Raw genomic sequence first — 19,622 nt, 5'->3', positions numbered from 1 at the left:
CACAATACTGGACACAAACTACTCCCTAGATAACCAGAAAAACTTTGGAAGCATTTTAGTTTAGGAAGTTCTGAAAGGTTTTATGTCTTCAACCAAGAGAGTTTGTGTGTCTACCTTATTTCCAGGTCACTGGCTGTTTAGAAATAGTTGCTTATTTAGAAATAGTTCTGAAAAAACACTCTATTCTTATTTGCAAATGCATTCTATGTGGCTACATAGAACAGCAAATACTGAAACTGAGCTCTTTCTTTCTTGATAACTCATAAGGAGAGAGTCTCCTACCCACAGGCTGACTTAGTTCACTGTGCCAAGAGCTGTAGGATGACTTTGATCATTCAAATGGTGAGGGGATAAGGATCCATTGGAGAATTTGATGGGATCAGGTGAGAGGCATGGACTCTTCTGACCCTAAAAATGTCCAGACACATGGCTTTGTAATTTTAGGGCCTGAGGCTCCAAAACCAATCCTCATGCCCCTAGGATTCTGGAGACCTGACATTCAATCTGCTGGTTTAGTATGACAATTACATTTTGGGGCTTTCAGGGTGACTCTAACTTAGATCTTGTTTGGGGGCCAAACTGCTGGAATAAACAAAGAGAGAACTAGGGCCTAGCATATTCTACTAGAAAATAATTCCTTGTTACTCTAAGGGTGATTTTTATGGCAAAAGATGTTCTCCACAGGTTTGCCTGCTCTGTGCTAAGTTTCTGCTCAGAATGTCCTTTCCAACCTTCTGCTCAGAGTCAATTCAGAATCATCCTTTTAAATTCTCAACTGTCCTCTCCTTCAAGAAATCATTCCTCAGTCTTCAGGCTGCATTTGTGTCCCTTCTCTGTGCCCCACAGTAGCATCTGTCCCTCATCATAGTGATTTGTGTGCACATCTAATGATCCCTCCACCAAACTTGGAGCTCTCGTGCATGGGTTAATATCTGACCCATGTCCATAGCCCAGAGCTCAGCAAGACCTGGTACCCTGGAGTGCTCTGTAACTGTGGGATCCCTCAGTGCCCTTGCCTATAAATCTGTGCCCTCCTCCCCTTGCCTAGATCCTATGCCTTGGTGTGTTAGCATTAGAAATCCATCTGAAGGAGCTGCTGCATGGCTTAACTGAGCCTGTTTGTAAACTTTGTGCACATTCAGATTTAGGAAACAAATAGGATTAATAAGACTGGCAGCGTGCAGTCATTCCAAGGTTGGTTACCATTTACAATAAGGCAGCCACGTCAGTGCCTGGTGCGCTCCAGTGATTTCCAGAATGAAAGTAATAGAATTTCTGTAGTTAAGCAGCTGTCACTCCCGGGGCTGGGGACATTGGTATATAAACCTATAATATAGAAAAGCCATGAGGGGTTACCTGGCAGAAGGGTTTGGAAAGGCAGAATTAATCAGGACTTACGACCAATCTTGGCCTCGGAACCCAAATTTTCCAAGCACAGGAAATGGTAATACTATATTGTTTTTCTCTCTTCATTTTTCTTGGATCAGAATGCTATTTGTGTGGGAGCCGGGGACAAGCCCATGAATGAATATCGGTCCGTTGTGTACTATCAAGTCAAACAGCCAAAGTGGATGGAAACTGTCAAGGTAACAACACTAATGTTAACAATAGCAGCAGCAATTATGTTTTTAGTGACTCTCAGACACCTCCCTAAAATCTGAAACAGTACCTAAGCCTGTGTCCAACCATGTCAGGCAGTGGAAATGGTGACCCAATGGAAAACACCCTGCTTCTCTTGATCACTCTTCACTGGCCCTAGACTTAATCTCTGTGGAACTTTCAGAGTGTCCTCTTGCGGACACTTCCCAGCCCATCAAAATGTGTCATCCTGCTCAGCATTCAGAAGTGACAGATCTTGTGAGCAAATGTGAGGCTTTAAAAGACCACTTAATGTCTAAAAGATGGAAGTGGCTTTAACCACAAATATTCACATTACCAGATTGTCACACTAAGCAGAAGGGAACATTGTGCATTGGAAGAAGACTTTAGAATTAATTTAGTGAACAGTGAAGCTTGATCACAGCTTCAGATATCTCTCCTTATAATAAGCAGCAGTCTTTACTCTCACCCTGTGCTCTGAACCCAAACTCAAGATTTTCACATGACTTCCCTTTCTGAGATAGCTGTTCAAAGCTCAGTGGTTCTTGCCTCATCACTGGTATTCCTGTTTTCCCCTGTGGGTCTCTCTGTACCTTATCTCTTCAAATTGATGACTAACCCGAATTTGGGGTCAGAAAGCTATTGGGCTAGTTTGGTTTTCTCATCTTTATGCTCTTGAGCCTCAGTTACATCTCTTTGCTAGCCCTGGTCACATGTCTGGTATAATGACATGTCACCTTATGTGAGTCATAAGCTTTTTAAGAGAGAGCAGGACCTCTGCCTTAACATCAGCATGGCAGTGCCACAGTGACTGGCCTATAGTAATCATTCAATACACAGGGAAGGAATTAGTGGGATGCAGCAGCCCAGGAGACTCAGTGCTTATGCTCTTATGAAAGAAACAAACTAATAGTGGAAATTTTTGGACTCAATTTTCATTTTATGGAGCAGGGAGCACCCCAAAGTATTCATTTGTTTGGTTTTCAGTTGTCTTCAGTGCTATGTAAACATGTCCTTTTTAAAAATCAAATAAATTTTCTCATGGGTAGCTAAGTTTCTCTGCTTTGGCATGAATTGCACCTTAGACTGAAATTTGAGATAGGCTAGCCCAGAGGCAGGCCAAAGCATCTCAATCAAGGGTGCCAACAGAACCCTCACTGGACAATGAAACTGGCATGACCAGGGAATGATCGTCTTAGCTCAGTGGCCAAGGAGGTTAAAACATCTGGACATGTATCTAACCAAGGATGGGAATGAGCCCTAGGATTTTCACAAATATTATTGGATTCAAGCATATTAATTTGCATAAGTGAGAATCTTCAAGCAAACCCCTAATGACTGTTGTTAATTTGCTAAACCCTGCTGCAATTGCCAGAACTCCTGGAGTGTGTAAGGAAAATGTGTATTGTGCAGTTTGCAGTGCATCAAATCCTGTGCTAAAGTTATGTGACTTTTATATCAATTTGGGGAGATTCATTTTTCCCTACTATAATTTGCAGACCTCTTTTCATTGGCTGACAGTGCAATTTGCCAAATGGATTCCATTTGTTACTTTATTTTCTCTTCATAGCTAGTTCTTATGTAATTTATTTACAGTTCATCAGGCTTGATGGATGGGTAATAAATCAGCATGCAGCACTCTCAGTTAAATGGTCAGGCTGCCTTGGGAGATGGGGGACTGGAGTGGGGTGGACCATTTAACTTACTGTCTTCTGAGCTGTGGTGTCTGTGTTTGCTGAGGTGGCTGTCCCTATTGAAGACATGCAGAAGATCCATCTGCGGTTCATGTTTCGACATCGGTCCTCCTTGGAATGTAAGTACCCAATCAAATGGCATCTCTGCAGCAACCCTAAGAGAGGTTTGAGTGGGATAGCTGGGTGACACATGTATCATTTTCCTTCCTAACCTCACAATCCTATCTCCAGCTAAAGACAAAGGAGAAAAGAACTTTGCCATGTCCTATGTGAAGTTGATGAAGGAAGATGGGACCACTCTGCAAGATGGAATCCATGACTTGGTTGTCCTAAAGGTATACCATCATTGGGAACTAACTCTGCAGTGAGGGGGCACAAGAAGCAAAGGGGAGATGGCAGGATTGCTTAGTGATTAACAGTAGGGACCCAAGAATCACATACAACAGGACATGCCAGCTTGTAGACTTCTACAAAATCTTAGTTTCTCAGGGCCTCCGTTTCTTCATCTGTGAACCTTCAGTGAATAATTGTGTGAATTAAATGAGACTCGTAACATAAACATGACAATGATAGTTACATGGAACATTCACTAAAAGGACAAGTTTATTGTTACACACAGAATAGGCTGCTGACTCTCTATGGACCTCTTTGGAATGTGTGACTGGCAGGAAACATTTGAGAGATGCTTCACTGTAGCTAATGGGAAAATTTTTAGAATTTGGGGCCCTGATCCTGCTGCTAGATCTGGTATCATCTCTGATGTCTTCCTGAGGCTCAGTTTCCTTTTCCTTAATTGGTGATGACAGGTCAGAGAGGTGTCCCGTGTGGAAGGGCCATATATAAAGGGCAGAGATGTCAGCCTTTGTTATGTTTACATCGTGAGACTTAGACTTCTTTCAAGGAGAGAGAAAGTATTTGTTTTCATCTAACCTGCATGTTTTTTTACAGTCCCTCTTGTGGCAGCAGGAAGCCTCTGCTAACACCTGACTGGAGGCACAGCAGCATATGGTTGTGAAATTGGGAGAGGCTAAGGGATCAGCACAAGGATTTAACCCTTGCCCTTGGCTTTCTCAGCCTTGTAGGCTGAAATTGCCTCTGGTGTGCATGGCCAACACAGCCTCATCAAGCCTTCATCAGGATATTCTCCTTTTAGTCTGTCCCTCTGACTTTTCCAGAAACCCTCCTTTCTTCTGTACAGCTTCTGTTTTCTCAGTTATGAAACATCTTGCCTTGAAAGCCATTCTCCCAACAGATTGTAAACTCTCTGAGGACAGAGGCCCATTTGCTGTCAGTTTTCAACTTATTTACCATGAGCCTTCTTTTTGTCATTTGGAAATTGAAACAGATAATAGTATCTACAACAGTAACAGTTGTTAAGCTTAGATTAAATAACTAAGTCATCTAAAGCACTTAGTGTGGCATCTGGTTCAGATTACATGCTCAATGATTGTTAACTCCTATAATGCCTACTTGGAATCATTCATTTCAGCATTCCCAGGGACTTTTGTGTCCACTCAAAATCTTTAGGAAGTAAGTCATATTATTAATTTTCAGTTTGATCATGAGAAAAATGAGAAAAAGTAGCAAAGAATGTATCCAAGATAACACAGACATGAGTGTTGGATCTAGATTCCAGGACATTTTTACTCTGGTATCATTCCTGACTTCTTTAAGTTGATTTCCTGTCTTCTTGGAGGGCATGTGTTAAGATCTCAAAAAAATTAGGATGAATTAAAATGACTGACTGGGAATCTTCAGTTCCCTCTGGGTCATTAATGAAGTCTATAGAGTCTTCAACTGATTGACCAAGCCCCTTTCTATTAACATAATATTGAGCTCTTGCCTATTTTGTGGAAAATAGCCCACTTTTGAGCTGATATTTGTTGCTTTTCTGATGATATTCCTCATTGTTTCTGACCATCTCCATTTTAAAATGTGTAATCTGGCCACTGCAAGTTCTGATGCATTGGTGTGTACTCTTAAATTGGGCAAGTAACCAAGCTGCTTTTTGCAGGGAGACAGCAAGAAGATGGAGGATTCCAGTGCTTACCTGACCCTTCCTTCTTATCGACACCACATGGAAAACAAGGGTGCCACCTTGAGTAGAAGCTCCAGCAGTGTTGGAGGACTCTCTGTCAGTTCTAGAGATGTGTTTTCCATTTCTACCTTGGTGTGCTCCACGAAGCTCACCCAGAATGGTAATGGAACCATCAAAAGTTGTGTGTAGTGTGCAAGTGAGTGTGTATTTGCAGTTATTCACCTGTATGCATGCATGGGGGTATATGGATGCACAATCAGGACCTCGGGGAATCCTACTAAGGACATTTTTAGATAAAGAATAGTAATTTTGCTTGTCTTGACTCTATTTTAGTGGGCTTGCTGGGTTTGTTGAAGTGGCGTATGAAGCCTCAATTGCTACAGGAGAACTTAGAGAAATTGAAGATCGTGGATGGAGAGGAAGTGGTGAAGGTCAGTGGGGCTTCATTTTTTGTATTCATGTGCCTATGAGAGAGCTTTGAATCATGAGTGGCTTCAGAGGGAAATTAAGTATTGAAGGAGTGGGACAGTGTTTACTCTGACAATTGAGTGCCCCAAGTTGATGTTCAAAACCATTACAGGGAAAGCTGGAGTGTGAATTGATTTGATGACAGCTCAGTTTCTGGAAATAGTTCAGCCTTCATATAGATCCCAGCTTACCCAGTTGCCATCTTTATGAGATAATATTATGAATGTACCATATTTCCTAGGATTGTTAGCGGCTTTCAAAGTAACATTATTTAAACATTTTCTAGGAAAATCTCATACATAGAACACAATAATTGAACTAAAACATATAAGACATACCAAGTTAAATAAATAATAACTATTAATTTTTTGTTGTTATAATTTGCTGTAGTGGCATAATCTATTACTATTACCTACATATTACCTTTAGAAATAAAAAGTATTCTTGGTACTTAAAGAGCTTTATATGTTAAACATGAGAAAGAGAAAGCCATCAGGGCTTACATTTTCAGTGAAACAAGCAGAAAACAATGCAAATGTCAGACATGGTGGTAGAGATTATAGTGTATCGATAGTGCAGAGAAATGTATCATTAGGATGTTTGTCACTGTGCAAACATCATAAGTATAATTACACAAACCTAGATGGTATAGTATCCTACACTTAGGCTGAATGGTACAGAGCCTATTGTTATCACAATCATATATGTAGTCTGTTCTTTACCAAAACATCGTAAACTGATACATGATCTACCCACCACCTAAATCAAGATATACAATACTTGGAATTCTAGTATTTCCCTCATTCCCCTTCTCAATCAGTAACCCACTTGGGGAAAATAATTATGCCACCATCATCATAGATGGGTGTTTGTCTGTTTTTGAATTTCATAAAAATAGTGTATTAATGAGCATGCATTTTTGTGTCTGACATCTTACTTTACACAGAGTGAGGGTTATTCTCTTTTATTGCTGTGTAGTATTCAGTAATGTGAAAATGACACCATACATTTATCCATTCTGCTGTTGGTGAACACTGAGTTGCTCCAAGTTCTGGCTCTTGCGAATAAAGTATCTTAGATCTCTTGACCTCAACTGTGGTGATGTGTGTTCTCATTCTCTTGGGTATACCTGGTGAGTGTGATTTCTAGGCCACTTGCACGCTGTCTTAACACAGACCTTATCATTGTGTCCAGTTTCTCCAGGATACTCTGGATGCCCTCTTCAACATCATGATGGAACATTCTCAAAGTAATGAGTATGACATCCTCGTCTTTGATGCTTTGGTAAGAGAAGGGGGACAGGTGCTCAGTGGCATTCTCAGTGTTTCTCTCTGTGAGCACTCTGAGAAATTGTACCTTTTGTCGCCCTTTTTTATGAATTCTTTGGAGGCTTTTCAATGTTTGGGCAAGCAGACCAAAGAATGAACTCCTGTTTACTTTTATTTGCTTTGAGTTCATTTGGAAGCATAGTTAGAGTAAATGAAAAGGGAACTTTAACTGTTGATGTCAGAGTGTCAGAGTAGCGTTGATTGAAAGTACTTGAGGCTGGATACTGTAAATGATTACTTTGACTTACCATGGGTGCTGGAAGTTAGTCCTTGGCCAGGTTGTAAAATACCCAAAATCCTTCCTAAATTTCCTTTTACCTTCTTACCTTCTTTTACCTGGTGAGTCTCCAGCTCACCAGATTCATGACACTCCTCCTGCCTACCCAAAACCTAGTATAGTGCTATGCCATCCAGATCTTTCCTCCTTCCATCTTTAAAAATAGTTTTTTTATCCTGTCTCTGTTCTAACTCATATTTTACCAGTGTCATGTCAAAATAAACATAAGAAATAACCACATTAAGTTATCAGTGACCAACAGTCTTAATATGTTAACCCCTTACTTCAGTGACGTTTTTATTTTTAAAGAGGTTATTTTCAGAAAATTGTGACTTAATTCTGTGCTTTCTAATAACACCTCCACAAAAGCTAGCCCTAAAGAAAGAAGCTATGTGACAAAAGATCCTTTGATTAATAACATAGGAAAATGTTGAACATTGCATGACCCTCTTAGATTTTCATGAAGCAGCTAAGCATATTAAAGACTCTGACAAGTCCTGCACTAAAGAAGACAATCATTGATGATAACCTGAGCTTTTGCAAGCTTTGAGAGTCATTCATTCACAGGGGCTTTGACAATGAATCCCTTTTATCTCTTTTCAAGCTTATTTGATCATGAATGCCTTTTGTCTTATAATACCCTATAGTATACTTCATGGCAGACTTTTTAGGAGGTACACTATCTTAATGAAAAAGAACAAGAGATATATTAATGAACTGCTTCTTGAGCAAAATATTTTGCTAGGGGTACAGTTATGCCATATAAAAATGGGCTGCCTGCTCTGTACCTGCCCTGAAAATACTGATTTATTGCCTTTTCTCAGATCTACATAATAGGACTCATTGCTGACCGGAAATTCCAGCATTTCAACACTGTTCTGGAGGCCTATATTCAACAACATTTTAGTGCTACCTTGGCTTACAAGTAAGGGACTATACATGTAGGGATTACTTGTCTATTTGTCCTGCTAGGGTGGCTGGGTCACAAGAAACTTGAATAACTTGAGTGTGTGTGTGTGTGTGTCTACATATATATATATATATATATATATATATATATATATATATGTGTGTGTCTATATATATGTGTGTGTGTGTGTGTGTGTGTGTGTGGTCTATATATATGTCACCATTCTGTGTAAGTTGACCCATTTCTGCTAAGAAACCATCTGTATCTGGGTTATTTTGAATAAGTAAAAAATATGTAAACCCATTGTTTGGAATGAATACTCTGGTGGCAGAAGTATATGAAAGTGTTTGGTTATTCATTCAGTGAGTTATCATTTATTGAGCAACTACTTGTGGTAGACATTGGAATTCAAAGCTTAGAAAGAAGGTATACATGCCAAGTAATTCAATACAGCTTGGGTATTGGGAACTGAGGATTATAGATGGAAGGTAATGCTGGAAAGGTTGGTGGATGCCAGTTTGTTAAAGGAAGGCAGGTCAGCTGGTTTGAAGTCTACCTTAACAGTGATGAAGAAACATGTAAAGTTTCTAATCAAGGTCGGTTCCATGATATTAGGAGAATATTTTCTGTAGAAAGAAAAAGCTAAAAAAAAAAAATCATTATTTATCTTCCAATTGTCACTGGCTTTGCTAATCAAAAAAATTTTTCTTCATTATTTTTTTCTTTATTGATTCTTCATGAGTAGGAAATACTTATTTATTCTCTGTATTAAATATGTTTTTAAAATGGTGTTATTTTTATGGTTGCAAATGAATGAATGAGTATGGCTCTATACCACCACCTTTAACCTTTGATTGAATGTCTTATAATTTACTGTGCGAACTAATTACCATACTGTGGCTTAGAAAGAAACGTATTTTGGAAATTTAATCCCTTATTCAGGAAATTGATGACGGTGCTGAAGACTTACTTGGATACCTCCAGCAGAGGGGAGCAATGTGAACCAATCCTAAGAACTCTAAAAGCTTTAGAATATGTGTTCAAGTTCATTGTTCGGTCGAGGACATTATTTTCACAGTGAGTACTTGTTATGTAAGAGTGATTGACTAGCTCTGCAATTCCTCTGGGATACAACAACCATTAGAGAAATTCCTTTACAAAATTAACCAGCCTTCCATCAAAACTAATTTAAAAATCCAAATTTGAGATTTATAAATAGGTAATAATTGCTCCATTTAAGTTAAGTTGGGGGGAAAAGAAATCATAATATGTTGTAGCTTGTGTTTCACTCAATGAACATGATTTGTGATTTGAGGATCCTCTCTATCTCATCTACTATTCTTTGTTTAATTTGTGATATTGTAAAAACTTTCCACCAATCTATTCAATAAGGGATTCAATATATTCAATGAGAGAGGTGTTGGGAGTGGGGAAAGCAGAACACAAGGAGTTTGACAGTTACTTGGCTCTAATAGGTTATACATGACAGATGAGCTGGTGTTGCAGTTGAACTATCTATCCTTGAGTTCCTGGTGTCCACAAGTGAGCTGACGTATTAGAGCGTCTTAGAGATTTGATGTTTGATGATATCACAGAGTTAGCTGCCTTTTTGAAGGACTTAAGGGATGAAAGTACTCAGGTGCAGCCTGAAGAAGGACTTATGTTCATCCTGATTATGAAGCAAGTTAGGCAGGGAGTCTGGGTGTACGATCAGGTTAGTTTTGTGTGGTAGAAAAGAAGATGAAATACATAGGAAAGATATTGTTATTGCAAATTCTTATCAGTGTAAATGAAGACCACGCAATTCAAATGGACTTTGGGAGAATAGGGCTTTATTTTATTTCACATTATTGAAAAATCCAGGTAGTAGATTGACCTCAGGTATAGCTGGAACCAGATGTTCAATGTTATCAGATAATCTCCCTCTCTTTAGATGTTGGCTTTGCTTTCCTTGTGTTGATTGCTTTTTGAAGCAAGTTTCTCAGTTTGGAAGCCACTGAAAATCTCAGGTTCATATTCTACTGCTTAAGCAACCTTAGGTTTCTTGTTCCAACAAAGCCAAGAACTCTTCTGCGTCATATGCTAAGGTCTTAAACCGTGTGGCTAGGGTAAGATTGTGGACTCCTCTAGCACCTTGGGTCAACTAAGATTCTTATGCTCTGGACTTGTTTAACTGGAGAGATGAATTCCCAAAAGAAAGCTGGTATTTGTGATCATTTTGTATGTTCACATGTGACTAGTTGTATATAAGGGTAAATCTCATAAGAACATGTCTTGCAGAGCTGCTAATTTTCTATTTGGTAAAAAATTAAGGCTGTTGAACTCTAAGTGGCTTTTAGTTTCTTTGCAGGAGCAGTGTGATCTGTTATTTCTTGCTACCTTCCAAGCATAACAGATAGAACACTGATACTCATAAAATGTCTGTTGAATAAGGTCTATTTTGGAGATGAAGACTGCATTTGGTCAGAAGAGATGTCTCTAAAGTAACCCTGGCCTAACTTTGAACCCTTTCTCATCAGCAAATATGTAGGCTGACATACAAGGAGGGTCTGGGATCCTACATTCAGGGAAGGCATATTATGTTTGGCTTTTTCATGTTAGAATATTTAGCAAAGGTTTGCTCTTCACTGGTGCCTTGAGAACATTGGGAAGCAATTGAGGTATTTCCCCATACCAAGAGATCATTTTATGGAACACTAGAAAAATAGAAGGTTCAATGCTTTGAGATTTCTAAGCCAGCTGGTGGGAAATCATAATATAATTATTGCTTTTGGGGCTTATTGTGTCTTGTATTGTGTTTCTGTTTCCTGTTATTCCTTTGTTCTCTTTCCTCATACGCATAATTGCAACAGATCTAGCTCCCATTAGTTGTTCCCTTGCCATTTTTTCTTTGCACATATTGCACATGAACATTTGCAAGGTTTAGGGATTTTCCTGTATCAAAATTCAGGAAGTACTTGACAAAGGGAGGAAGAGAAGTTATTGAGAATCACTGGGATTCTTCTGTTAGGATTATGCATTTCTATCACATAGCCAACGAAAGTGATTTTCCTGTCCCCTCATCTTGTGTTGTTAGCTCCTGAGTTAAAGGTCTGGGGCAGGTGTCTTTGGGTAGAGTGGTAGAGGAAGCTGGCAGAAGAGTTTCAACCTTCTGCCATAGGGAGGCAGGTGTAAAAATGTGGGAAGTTCCTAAATTGTAGGGAATGTATCCAAAATATGCTGGGTGGTCATAAATATGACCAATATGCACTGTGCTTTTCTAGAATGACTGAGCCTCCAGGAGATATAGAATTTAGTGAGGAACATTCAGAATGAACTGAAGTGATTATCTTCTAGGCTTGGAGCTTTACAAAACTCCTTGCAGTGCCTTTTATCCTGAAGCTCTGACAGCAAACTGAGATGATTCCCAAGGTTCCTGAGCTGTGGAGTTACTCAGTCTAGAGCAGCTTGTACTTCCCTGACCCACATGAGGGACACTAAATAGCTCTCCCACCTCTAGCCCAGCCCATAGAAATAGGACTGCAGGGCTTCTTTATGGAAGCTCTTCAAAAGAGACACTCCAGAGCACAGTGCTGCAATAGGATCCGCACCCCTTATTTTCGTTCCTTACCCATCCTTCTATAGCCATAAACTAAAACACAGAAGGCAGTGTGGGATGATGGTTGTATCCATGTTCATTGGTCAGTGATCCCATTGGATCCACCTTGGAGGGAGTTGCATTTCTGTCCCTCTCAGTGCCTGGCTTAGAGAGACACCCAGCCTCTTTGACCCTCAGTTTCCTTATTTACAAATGGGGATAAAGCAACTTTTAGTGTTTTGATGAGGAAGTGAGATTAAATGTTCAAAGTTCTCTGTGTCATATCTGGTGTTCATTCCATAAATGCAATACTTGGTAGCTATTATCATGTTCTCACCTAGGAGCCAACAAGGGTGTTTCTTTCAAAAACTCAGGTTTAAATTAGTAAGATGAAATTCTGGTATCTTGATTCATGCTATCCTAAACAACTTTTTCTATTTATTGTTTAGGAGGAGAGGGTGCTTTTACCACATGTCTGTGCTTTTTGAGGACAGCAGTGGCCCCATGAATACACCTTGGTCTCTGACTGACCCATTGAATGGCCCTGCTTATTATGTCTGCTGCCCCCTGCTTCTCCTGTGTGTGTACTCTGGCCCTTTTGACCCAAGCAGTGTGTACCTAGATCTCTGTGCCTTGCTATTCTGCCTGTCTTTCCTCTTTGCATCATGCCTTCTGCTTTTGTTACAGACCTGCTTGTTCAGTTCTTGCTTCCTCCTTCTCCATGTAACCCCAGTCTCCTTGGCCTGCTCTGTCATCCATAGACTCTTCCTTTCCTACCCTCACTTCCACCCCTTTTTCTTGAGAAAGGCAGTTAGTGCCACACTTAAAGGCCCAGTCTTTGCAACTTGGATATTTAGGTTTGGAATTTTTTTTTTTAAATCCTACCACTACCATTTGTAAATGTTTACGACCTTGAGCAAATGATTTTGTCTGCCTATAGTACAGTTTCGTTGTATTTAAAACCAGCATATATGTAAAAACTCTTGCAATGTTGTCAGGCAGACTAAATGAACTAATGGAAGTTAGGTATTTTAGCACAGTGCCTGTCACCTAGCAAATGCCTGGGTTGTTATTACCTGCTAAGTACATTGCATGTTTTTGCTCCATTGGTCTTCACAAAAATACAGTGGAGAGGCTCATTGCCTCACTTTATCTCTTCTCATTTCGTACTTGCTCTGAGCCAGCTACACAGGCCCCTCATTGGGGGTGAAGCCCCTGACTTAGGGCTTCTGCACTCTTCCCTTCTATTTTCTTGCCCATTTTCTTGCTGCTTGCACATCCTTGCTTAAATTTCCCCCTTTCTAGCCTACTTAAAAATCTAAAATTTCAACCCCTACCTCTAGCACCCTAGCCCCTTCCCTTTACTCTGCTTTTTGTTTCTTCTTTCCTCTCCATACAATTGGTCACATGTGAACATTCTATAGAATAATTAATTCTGCTTTTGCTTACTGCCCTCTCCTTGCTTGAATGTCAGCTCAAGTCCTTGACTGTTCCCTGCTGTATCTCAAGCACTGCGAAGAGCACCTGGCATGCAGTAGGCACTGGCTCACTATGAGACAAGACAGCATGTCCATCCCCCTTTCACAGGTCAGGAAGCGAAGGTTTAGATTCAAGCTTGAAGATCACACACAGCTAAGAAATAACAGAGCAAGGCTTCTCAATCTACCTCATCTGATTAAGCAAATTTAAGAACAGTACCCTTTTCCAGGCCAGACATTGTGAGAGGTGGTCAGTCAAGAGAATGGGTTGCCCTGAGCAGAGTAGCTTTGAACGGAGGGTCAGTTACTGGGTTTTGGTGGAACTGCTGAGAGCATGAGTTTGTTGTGTGGGTGGAGGTACTATTTGCATGGTAGTTAGTGTAGTTTGCATGGTACCATCCCTAAACACACTAGGATTTCAGAAAAGAAAATATGACTTAGAGCAGGAATTGTTGAAAAATGCTTCCTCATTTTGGCAGAGCTGTCTAGGCAACCATGTCTTTATCCCCATTTCATCCTCGCAAAGAATGAATAAGGAAAAGTCATCATTAGGCCAGCCCAAGTGAGCTTTCATCCCTTGGAAATGAGTCACTAATCATGAAAGAGAAATGTGTTCAGTATCCTGATAGGAGCAGCAGTCCATTGGAGTCATCCTGCTCCCCTGCCTTACCTGGGGGACAGGACAGTCAGCCCTGGTCTGTGTTTGTCATTGCCTGCCCTTGTGCTGCCACTCCATTAGCATAGGCATCAAAGTAGCACAGTTTACACTTGAAGGGCACCCCCCCTTCAGGCTCACTTTACCCAGGGTCAGACATCATTGCCCTTTCTCTAATTGCCTTTCTCATCAGATGAACTATACTCTTTTGCCTTATTATTTTGCACCTTGCTTTATATTCCTTATACCCCTTTCCAGCCCCCACCTTGCCTTCCATCAGTTCAATATCTTCTCGCATAAATATTATAGACTACTTCAGTCTCCAGGTTATGAATATGTTAGGTAGCAGTATTATCTGAATAAGCCATGCTCAGCATAGCCTGTAGTGGGATGCAGTACATAAGCTTCTGCTTTTTTTAAACAAATGTGAGTTTGACTTGAAGGCACTTGCCAGTATGATTTGTTTTTATTGTTCATGTATGGATAAATATTAAAATGTAATCATCTGTTTATGTGAAGTCTGGGCTGGAATGCCCATCACATCGCTATTCCTGTTTCTCCTGTATGTAATTTGTTTGCATGTTAATGCCATTTCTTCCTATGTAAACCCCTGGTTTTAGTTTTGAAGATAATTTCACTTTTTGATGACAGTAATGGCTCAGTAAACTGCACAATTGTAGTTAATGGAATTATTCTATGATAACATTAACTTGGCATCAGATCAGAATGGAAGAGAAAACTGTCATCAAAGGGATATTGTTAAGCAGTTACTTCCCTTTAATTTATTATCAATGTTATGAGTTGCTTTAGTGCAGAGAAGGAGCTAACAGCCCATTTCTTACAAACATATGTGAAAGTGTTTTGTAAACCATTAAGTTGCCATTATTATAATATGAAATAGTGCATATACACATACATTTGAACAGTCTGCTCTTCCCTTTGCATATGGAAATATTTATAAAGTTTCTTTGAAGACATATTATATGCTAGGGACTTGCTAAGTGCAGGGGACTCTGAAATTAATGTTGTACTTTCTCAGGGGGCCTAAGACATATGTGCAATCAAAACATAGTTCCCTGGAATAAGCAATGGATGCAACAGCAGAGACATGTGAATGGTTCCTGTGGAGCAGACAGGTTTGAATCACAATCTACTTTGAGAGAATCAGTAATTCTTCTCAGAGGAGTTGTGTTTTAAACTAGATGTTGAAAGGTATTTAAGAAGCCAGCCCATGAGAGAAAAGAGAATCATAAATGAATGGATCCCAAGTAGTGGGATCATCTGTGATAGAACTTTCACTTTGGCTACTCTTTTCTCCTAAGTGCTACTTACGAAACCACTTCTCTATGCCTGGCCCTATATCAGTTTTCACTCTATCTCACTTAATGTTCAAAACAACTCTACAAATTAAAGATATGATTACGTTCATCTTGCATAAGGAGAGATTTAGGGCTGGAAAGGTGTGAAAAACGAGTTGAAGTCACACAGCTAGTTGTTGGCAGGGAAGAATCTGACACCAAAGCCAAGCTCTTTGTGCTATACTATACCCATCATTAATGGACCATGTTTGTGGAGAAAAGAGGCTCTTGGGTCAGGCGATGGAGGTGGACAATGAATCTATGAGGTGGGTGGAAGCCTAATTGTGAAATATTTTGTGACAGACCAAGAAGTTTGATGTCATTCTTTTTTTTTTTAAAGATTTATTTATTTATTTATACAAGCACGGGGTACAGTCAGAAGCACAGGAGGGTGAGAGAATTCACCAGGGCCAGAGTGGGAAGCAGAACAGGCAGAAGGACCGAAGTACACTGCTGAGGGGAGCAGTGGGCGGCAGGAGAGGTCCGTGCGCCATGTGGGACCCTTGCCGGTGCCCGGGGATTGAACTGGTGCTGCAGAGGCTGCGGGCAGCTTCGCAACCCGGCGCTCAACTGCTGCACCACCGGGGAGGCCCTTTGATGTCATTCTTTAGGCTGGAGGAGATTGGCATAGATGGTGTCCTCTCTTCATTTCACAGCATACAATGAGTGCTCCAATGGTGCATAGACTAATCCATTGGATTCAGGTAAAAATATTAAAATTTCTCTATTTTGCCTCAAGATGAAAAAATTAAACTTTATAAACATTTAACTTAGAATATTACATAGATATAATCTGGTAAAAAATAATCATCTCTTGGGAATTATACTTACACATTTTTTTTTTCCTAGGAACAGTTTGGAAATCTCTGTTTTGGCAGCAGTAGTCATTGAAGATCTAAAGCAGGGGATTAACATAACTAAATTCATGTTTTAAATGGATTACTACAGAAGTAAGGTTAGTGTGGGGACGACAGTTCAGAGAAGGAAAAGAGTAAAAGCAGTAGATCAATAACGAAGCTGTTACAGCATTCCAGGCAAGAGCAAGTTTCAGTGTGGCTAGAGAAGAAGGAAGGGAAGAAGACAAGGGATTTCTAGAACTAACTGAATGTGAGAGTGGAACTGAAGTGCCAAGTAAGCTTATATGAAGCTAAACTCAGTTGCCCATTTGTTAAAACCTAGCTACTCAGCATCATATAGGCAAGAAGCAGGTTTGTGGGGGGAAGATGTTGTTTGCTTTGGGATGTGTAAACTTTGAGGTGTGTGTTGACACATAACCAAATAGAAATACAGCACCAATTAAATATAGATTTGGAGTATATGGAAGTGGAGAAAAGACATAGAGTTTTGGCATGAGTCAATCCAAAGAGAAACTTAAGCGATACCATAGGGTGAAAAATGCTATAAAACCAAGATGAGACCCTAGAGACTATCATGTTGAAGAGAAGGATGAGGAGAGAGTCCCAGGAATATTGGAGAGGAAGCAGGAAGGATTGGCACTCCAGAAATTAGGAAAGGGAGTATTTTAAGGAGACACAATGGGCAATATCAACTACTACAGTGAGGTCATAAGGACTGAAAACTGATAATTAGGAGATCTTTAGTGAATAAGCCAAGCATTTCCTAGAGCTTAGAATCTTTCCTGATATCCAGTCTGGAGGTTGAGGGTAGTAGGTAGGAAGCTAGGGATCGGGCTTTGAGGTGCAATCAGTTTCTAACGATCTGCATGTTAATTACCTACATTGTGAATTGTGCTTTGCCAGGGCATAATTCTAGACTGGCTTTCCCCTGCAATCCTTCAGAGGATGGGTAAACTCTTTGGCAAGGATATCATACTCCACACACAGTAAAGTATAAGATACTGCTCTTGTCTGCTTCCATTGTCTCTTTTAAATCTTGCAGCACAAGACTATGCTTTGGATAGTTAAGGGGAAAGCCATGGAGGACAGGAGATATTCATTCTTTCAGGTTGAAGTAGTAGACAATTTCCTTTGCTTGTTAACTCTTTCTTAGAAGTCTGGGAGCAGACTTGCTGGTAAAATGCTTGCCTTTGCACACACACAAAAAGTCTATTTCTGTCAAATGCTGAAGCTGACAGTTCCGCAGAGAATGACTTGGGTGGGAAATCAATTTACTGAATAAATATGTAGATTTAGAAAATGTGTTTGCAAATCCCCTGTAACTAAATATGAACATGCAGGATAATAAAGGGTCTAGTTCACCCAAGGGGTGAAATTCACCCAGCTAACAAATTGTCAGGAATGCGGACTGAATCAGGATGACTAGATGTACTTTGTGATCCACTTCAAATGCACTTGAGGCAGGCTTCATCCCAAAGCAGAATTTCTTTCCTTAATAGGAAATAATATATTGCTCAGCTGTTGGACTTATAGCTTATTGTGTTCTGTGGTGGATGGAAAATTGAAAAGGGCTTAGTTATGTGGCTCATATGGTTACTGTCCTTCAATTTACTCTCCTCTTAATGTAGTTGGCAGCAAAGACACATTAACTCATTCATTTAGTCAATGCACATTTTTCAGTCTTACTATATGGCCAAGTTCTATGCTAGTATGCCGAAATGAATGAGATAGATGTAGTTCTACCCTCATAAAATACTGGTGAGAGGAGGAAAAAGTAAGCAAACCAACTTACCAACTACTTGCAATCTGTGACAAATGCCAGTGAGGGAAATAAGTGATTGGTTGAGAGAGGTGGTGCAGCATGCTGGTGAAGAATCCCTGTCACTCACTGTGTAACCTAGTACAGACAATTTAATCTCTGTGCTTAGGTTCTGCCTGTGAAGTGGGGATTCTTCATTGTGTTATTGTGAAGATCCTAAAGAAGTGACATTTGAACTGTGGTGTGAAGGATGGGGAAGAGCCAGCCAAACAGTGGTAGAAAGAAAAGCTCTCAAATAAAGGAGGAAAAGTCAAGCTCTCAAATAAGAAAGAGCTTAAAGTTTTTCAGAAAGTGGGGAAGACTAATGTGGCTGAAATGGAAGTGAGCAAAGGAGAGAAATGGAGAAAGATGAATTTGAAGACATAGGCAGAGGCCACCATGCAGAGTTTTTTCTCTGTGTATTGCAAGGTCCTCAGGAGGCATCTACAGAACACTTTTGCACATGAGGCAGCATGCTGACACTTAGATGGCAAGGAGAGTTTGTCGTGTACCATGAGGATTGATGGGTGGTAGCTGCCTGGTCCCCTGTTGAAGAGGACTGTGAGGCTATATTTGTAGGTAGCTGCACAGGGAGCTATGACTAATTAGTGGTACCAGGATTGAGCCTCTGTGAGCAGTGACTTAATTGCGAATTTCTGTGTTAATTACACAATCCTGGACACCAGTAAAGAACTGAGTTCAAGCAGAGTACAAATTGTCATGCAAGAGTTTTGTGTTTTATATATAGTAACTCAATACTTAAAACTAGTAAGTCTGTAATTCAAAGGGATAGTTGCTCTCCTAGATTCATTGCAGCACTATTTACAATATCCAAGTCATGGAAACCACCTAAGTGCCCAACAGCAAAGAAGTGAACTAAGATGTAGTACATATACATGATGGGATACTATTGAGACATGTAAAAAAAGATGAACTTCCCATTTGTGACAATGTGGATGGAACTGGAGGGGATTATTCTGAAAAACAAGTTAGAGGGAGAAAGAAAATTACTGGATAATTTCACTCAGATGTGGAATATAGAAAAACAAAACCAAGGAACTGAAAAAAGTGAACCAAAACAAGCCATAGAAATCTGATTGTAGAACTGAGGCTACTAGAGGCCAGGGGGAATGGGAGGGTGGATTATGGGAACAAAAAGGGGGAAGGTGACCCAATGGTCTATGGTAAAGGGATATGGATGCTGTAGTGGTAGGTGAAGCGTGATGATGTACATCTGAGGATGTGTGAACCTAGTCCCCTGAATTATATAATGTGTCATCAACCAATGCTACCTCAATAATAGAAAGAAGAAAAAGAGGAGTATGAGGAGTAAGAGATCATAAAGAAATGGTTAGGGTGAAGGTTATGGTTAGTTCTTTTCTCTTTTATGGAAAAATTGTCTGTGGCTTATTATGTACAAAATATCTGCAGCAAAGATCCTGATGGTGAAACTATCTAAATGCAAAGCTATGCTAAAACCCAACCTGGGAGTCTTCTGATTCTTTGGCTACCAGTTTTCACAAATAGAGTGCGATTCTAATGATTTCCTTGTTTGACTGCTGCTGGTGAACTTAGTGTCTATTGT

The 19,622-nt window shown here is 40.0% G+C and overlaps 1 protein-coding gene across 1 annotated transcript in view; it reads left to right on the top strand.

Annotated features, from left to right (window-relative positions):
• DOCK2 (dedicator of cytokinesis 2) overlaps positions 1-19,622 on the top strand; it is a gene marked incomplete at both ends in the record, with an annotated part of 397,682 nt that overhangs the window by 53,990 nt on the left and 324,070 nt on the right. Inside the window, 8 exons of the mRNA XM_084243050.1 lie at positions 1,488-1,586; positions 3,340-3,412; positions 3,525-3,628; positions 5,308-5,491; positions 5,665-5,762; positions 6,994-7,083; positions 8,229-8,329; positions 9,257-9,391. Of these exons, the coding sequence (XP_084099176.1) occupies positions 1,488-1,586; positions 3,340-3,412; positions 3,525-3,628; positions 5,308-5,491; positions 5,665-5,762; positions 6,994-7,083; positions 8,229-8,329; positions 9,257-9,391 (884 nt within the window). The remainder of the gene's footprint in view (positions 1-1,487; positions 1,587-3,339; positions 3,413-3,524; positions 3,629-5,307; positions 5,492-5,664; positions 5,763-6,993; positions 7,084-8,228; positions 8,330-9,256; positions 9,392-19,622) is intronic.

The sequence above is a fragment of the Talpa europaea genome (genome assembly GCF_964194135.1).
Source record: "Talpa europaea genome assembly, chromosome: 9".
NCBI lineage: Eukaryota > Metazoa > Chordata > Mammalia > Eulipotyphla > Talpidae > Talpa > Talpa europaea.
The sequence above is the reverse complement of the archived record's forward strand: the minus strand, read 5'-3'. Positions and strand labels throughout refer to the sequence as shown.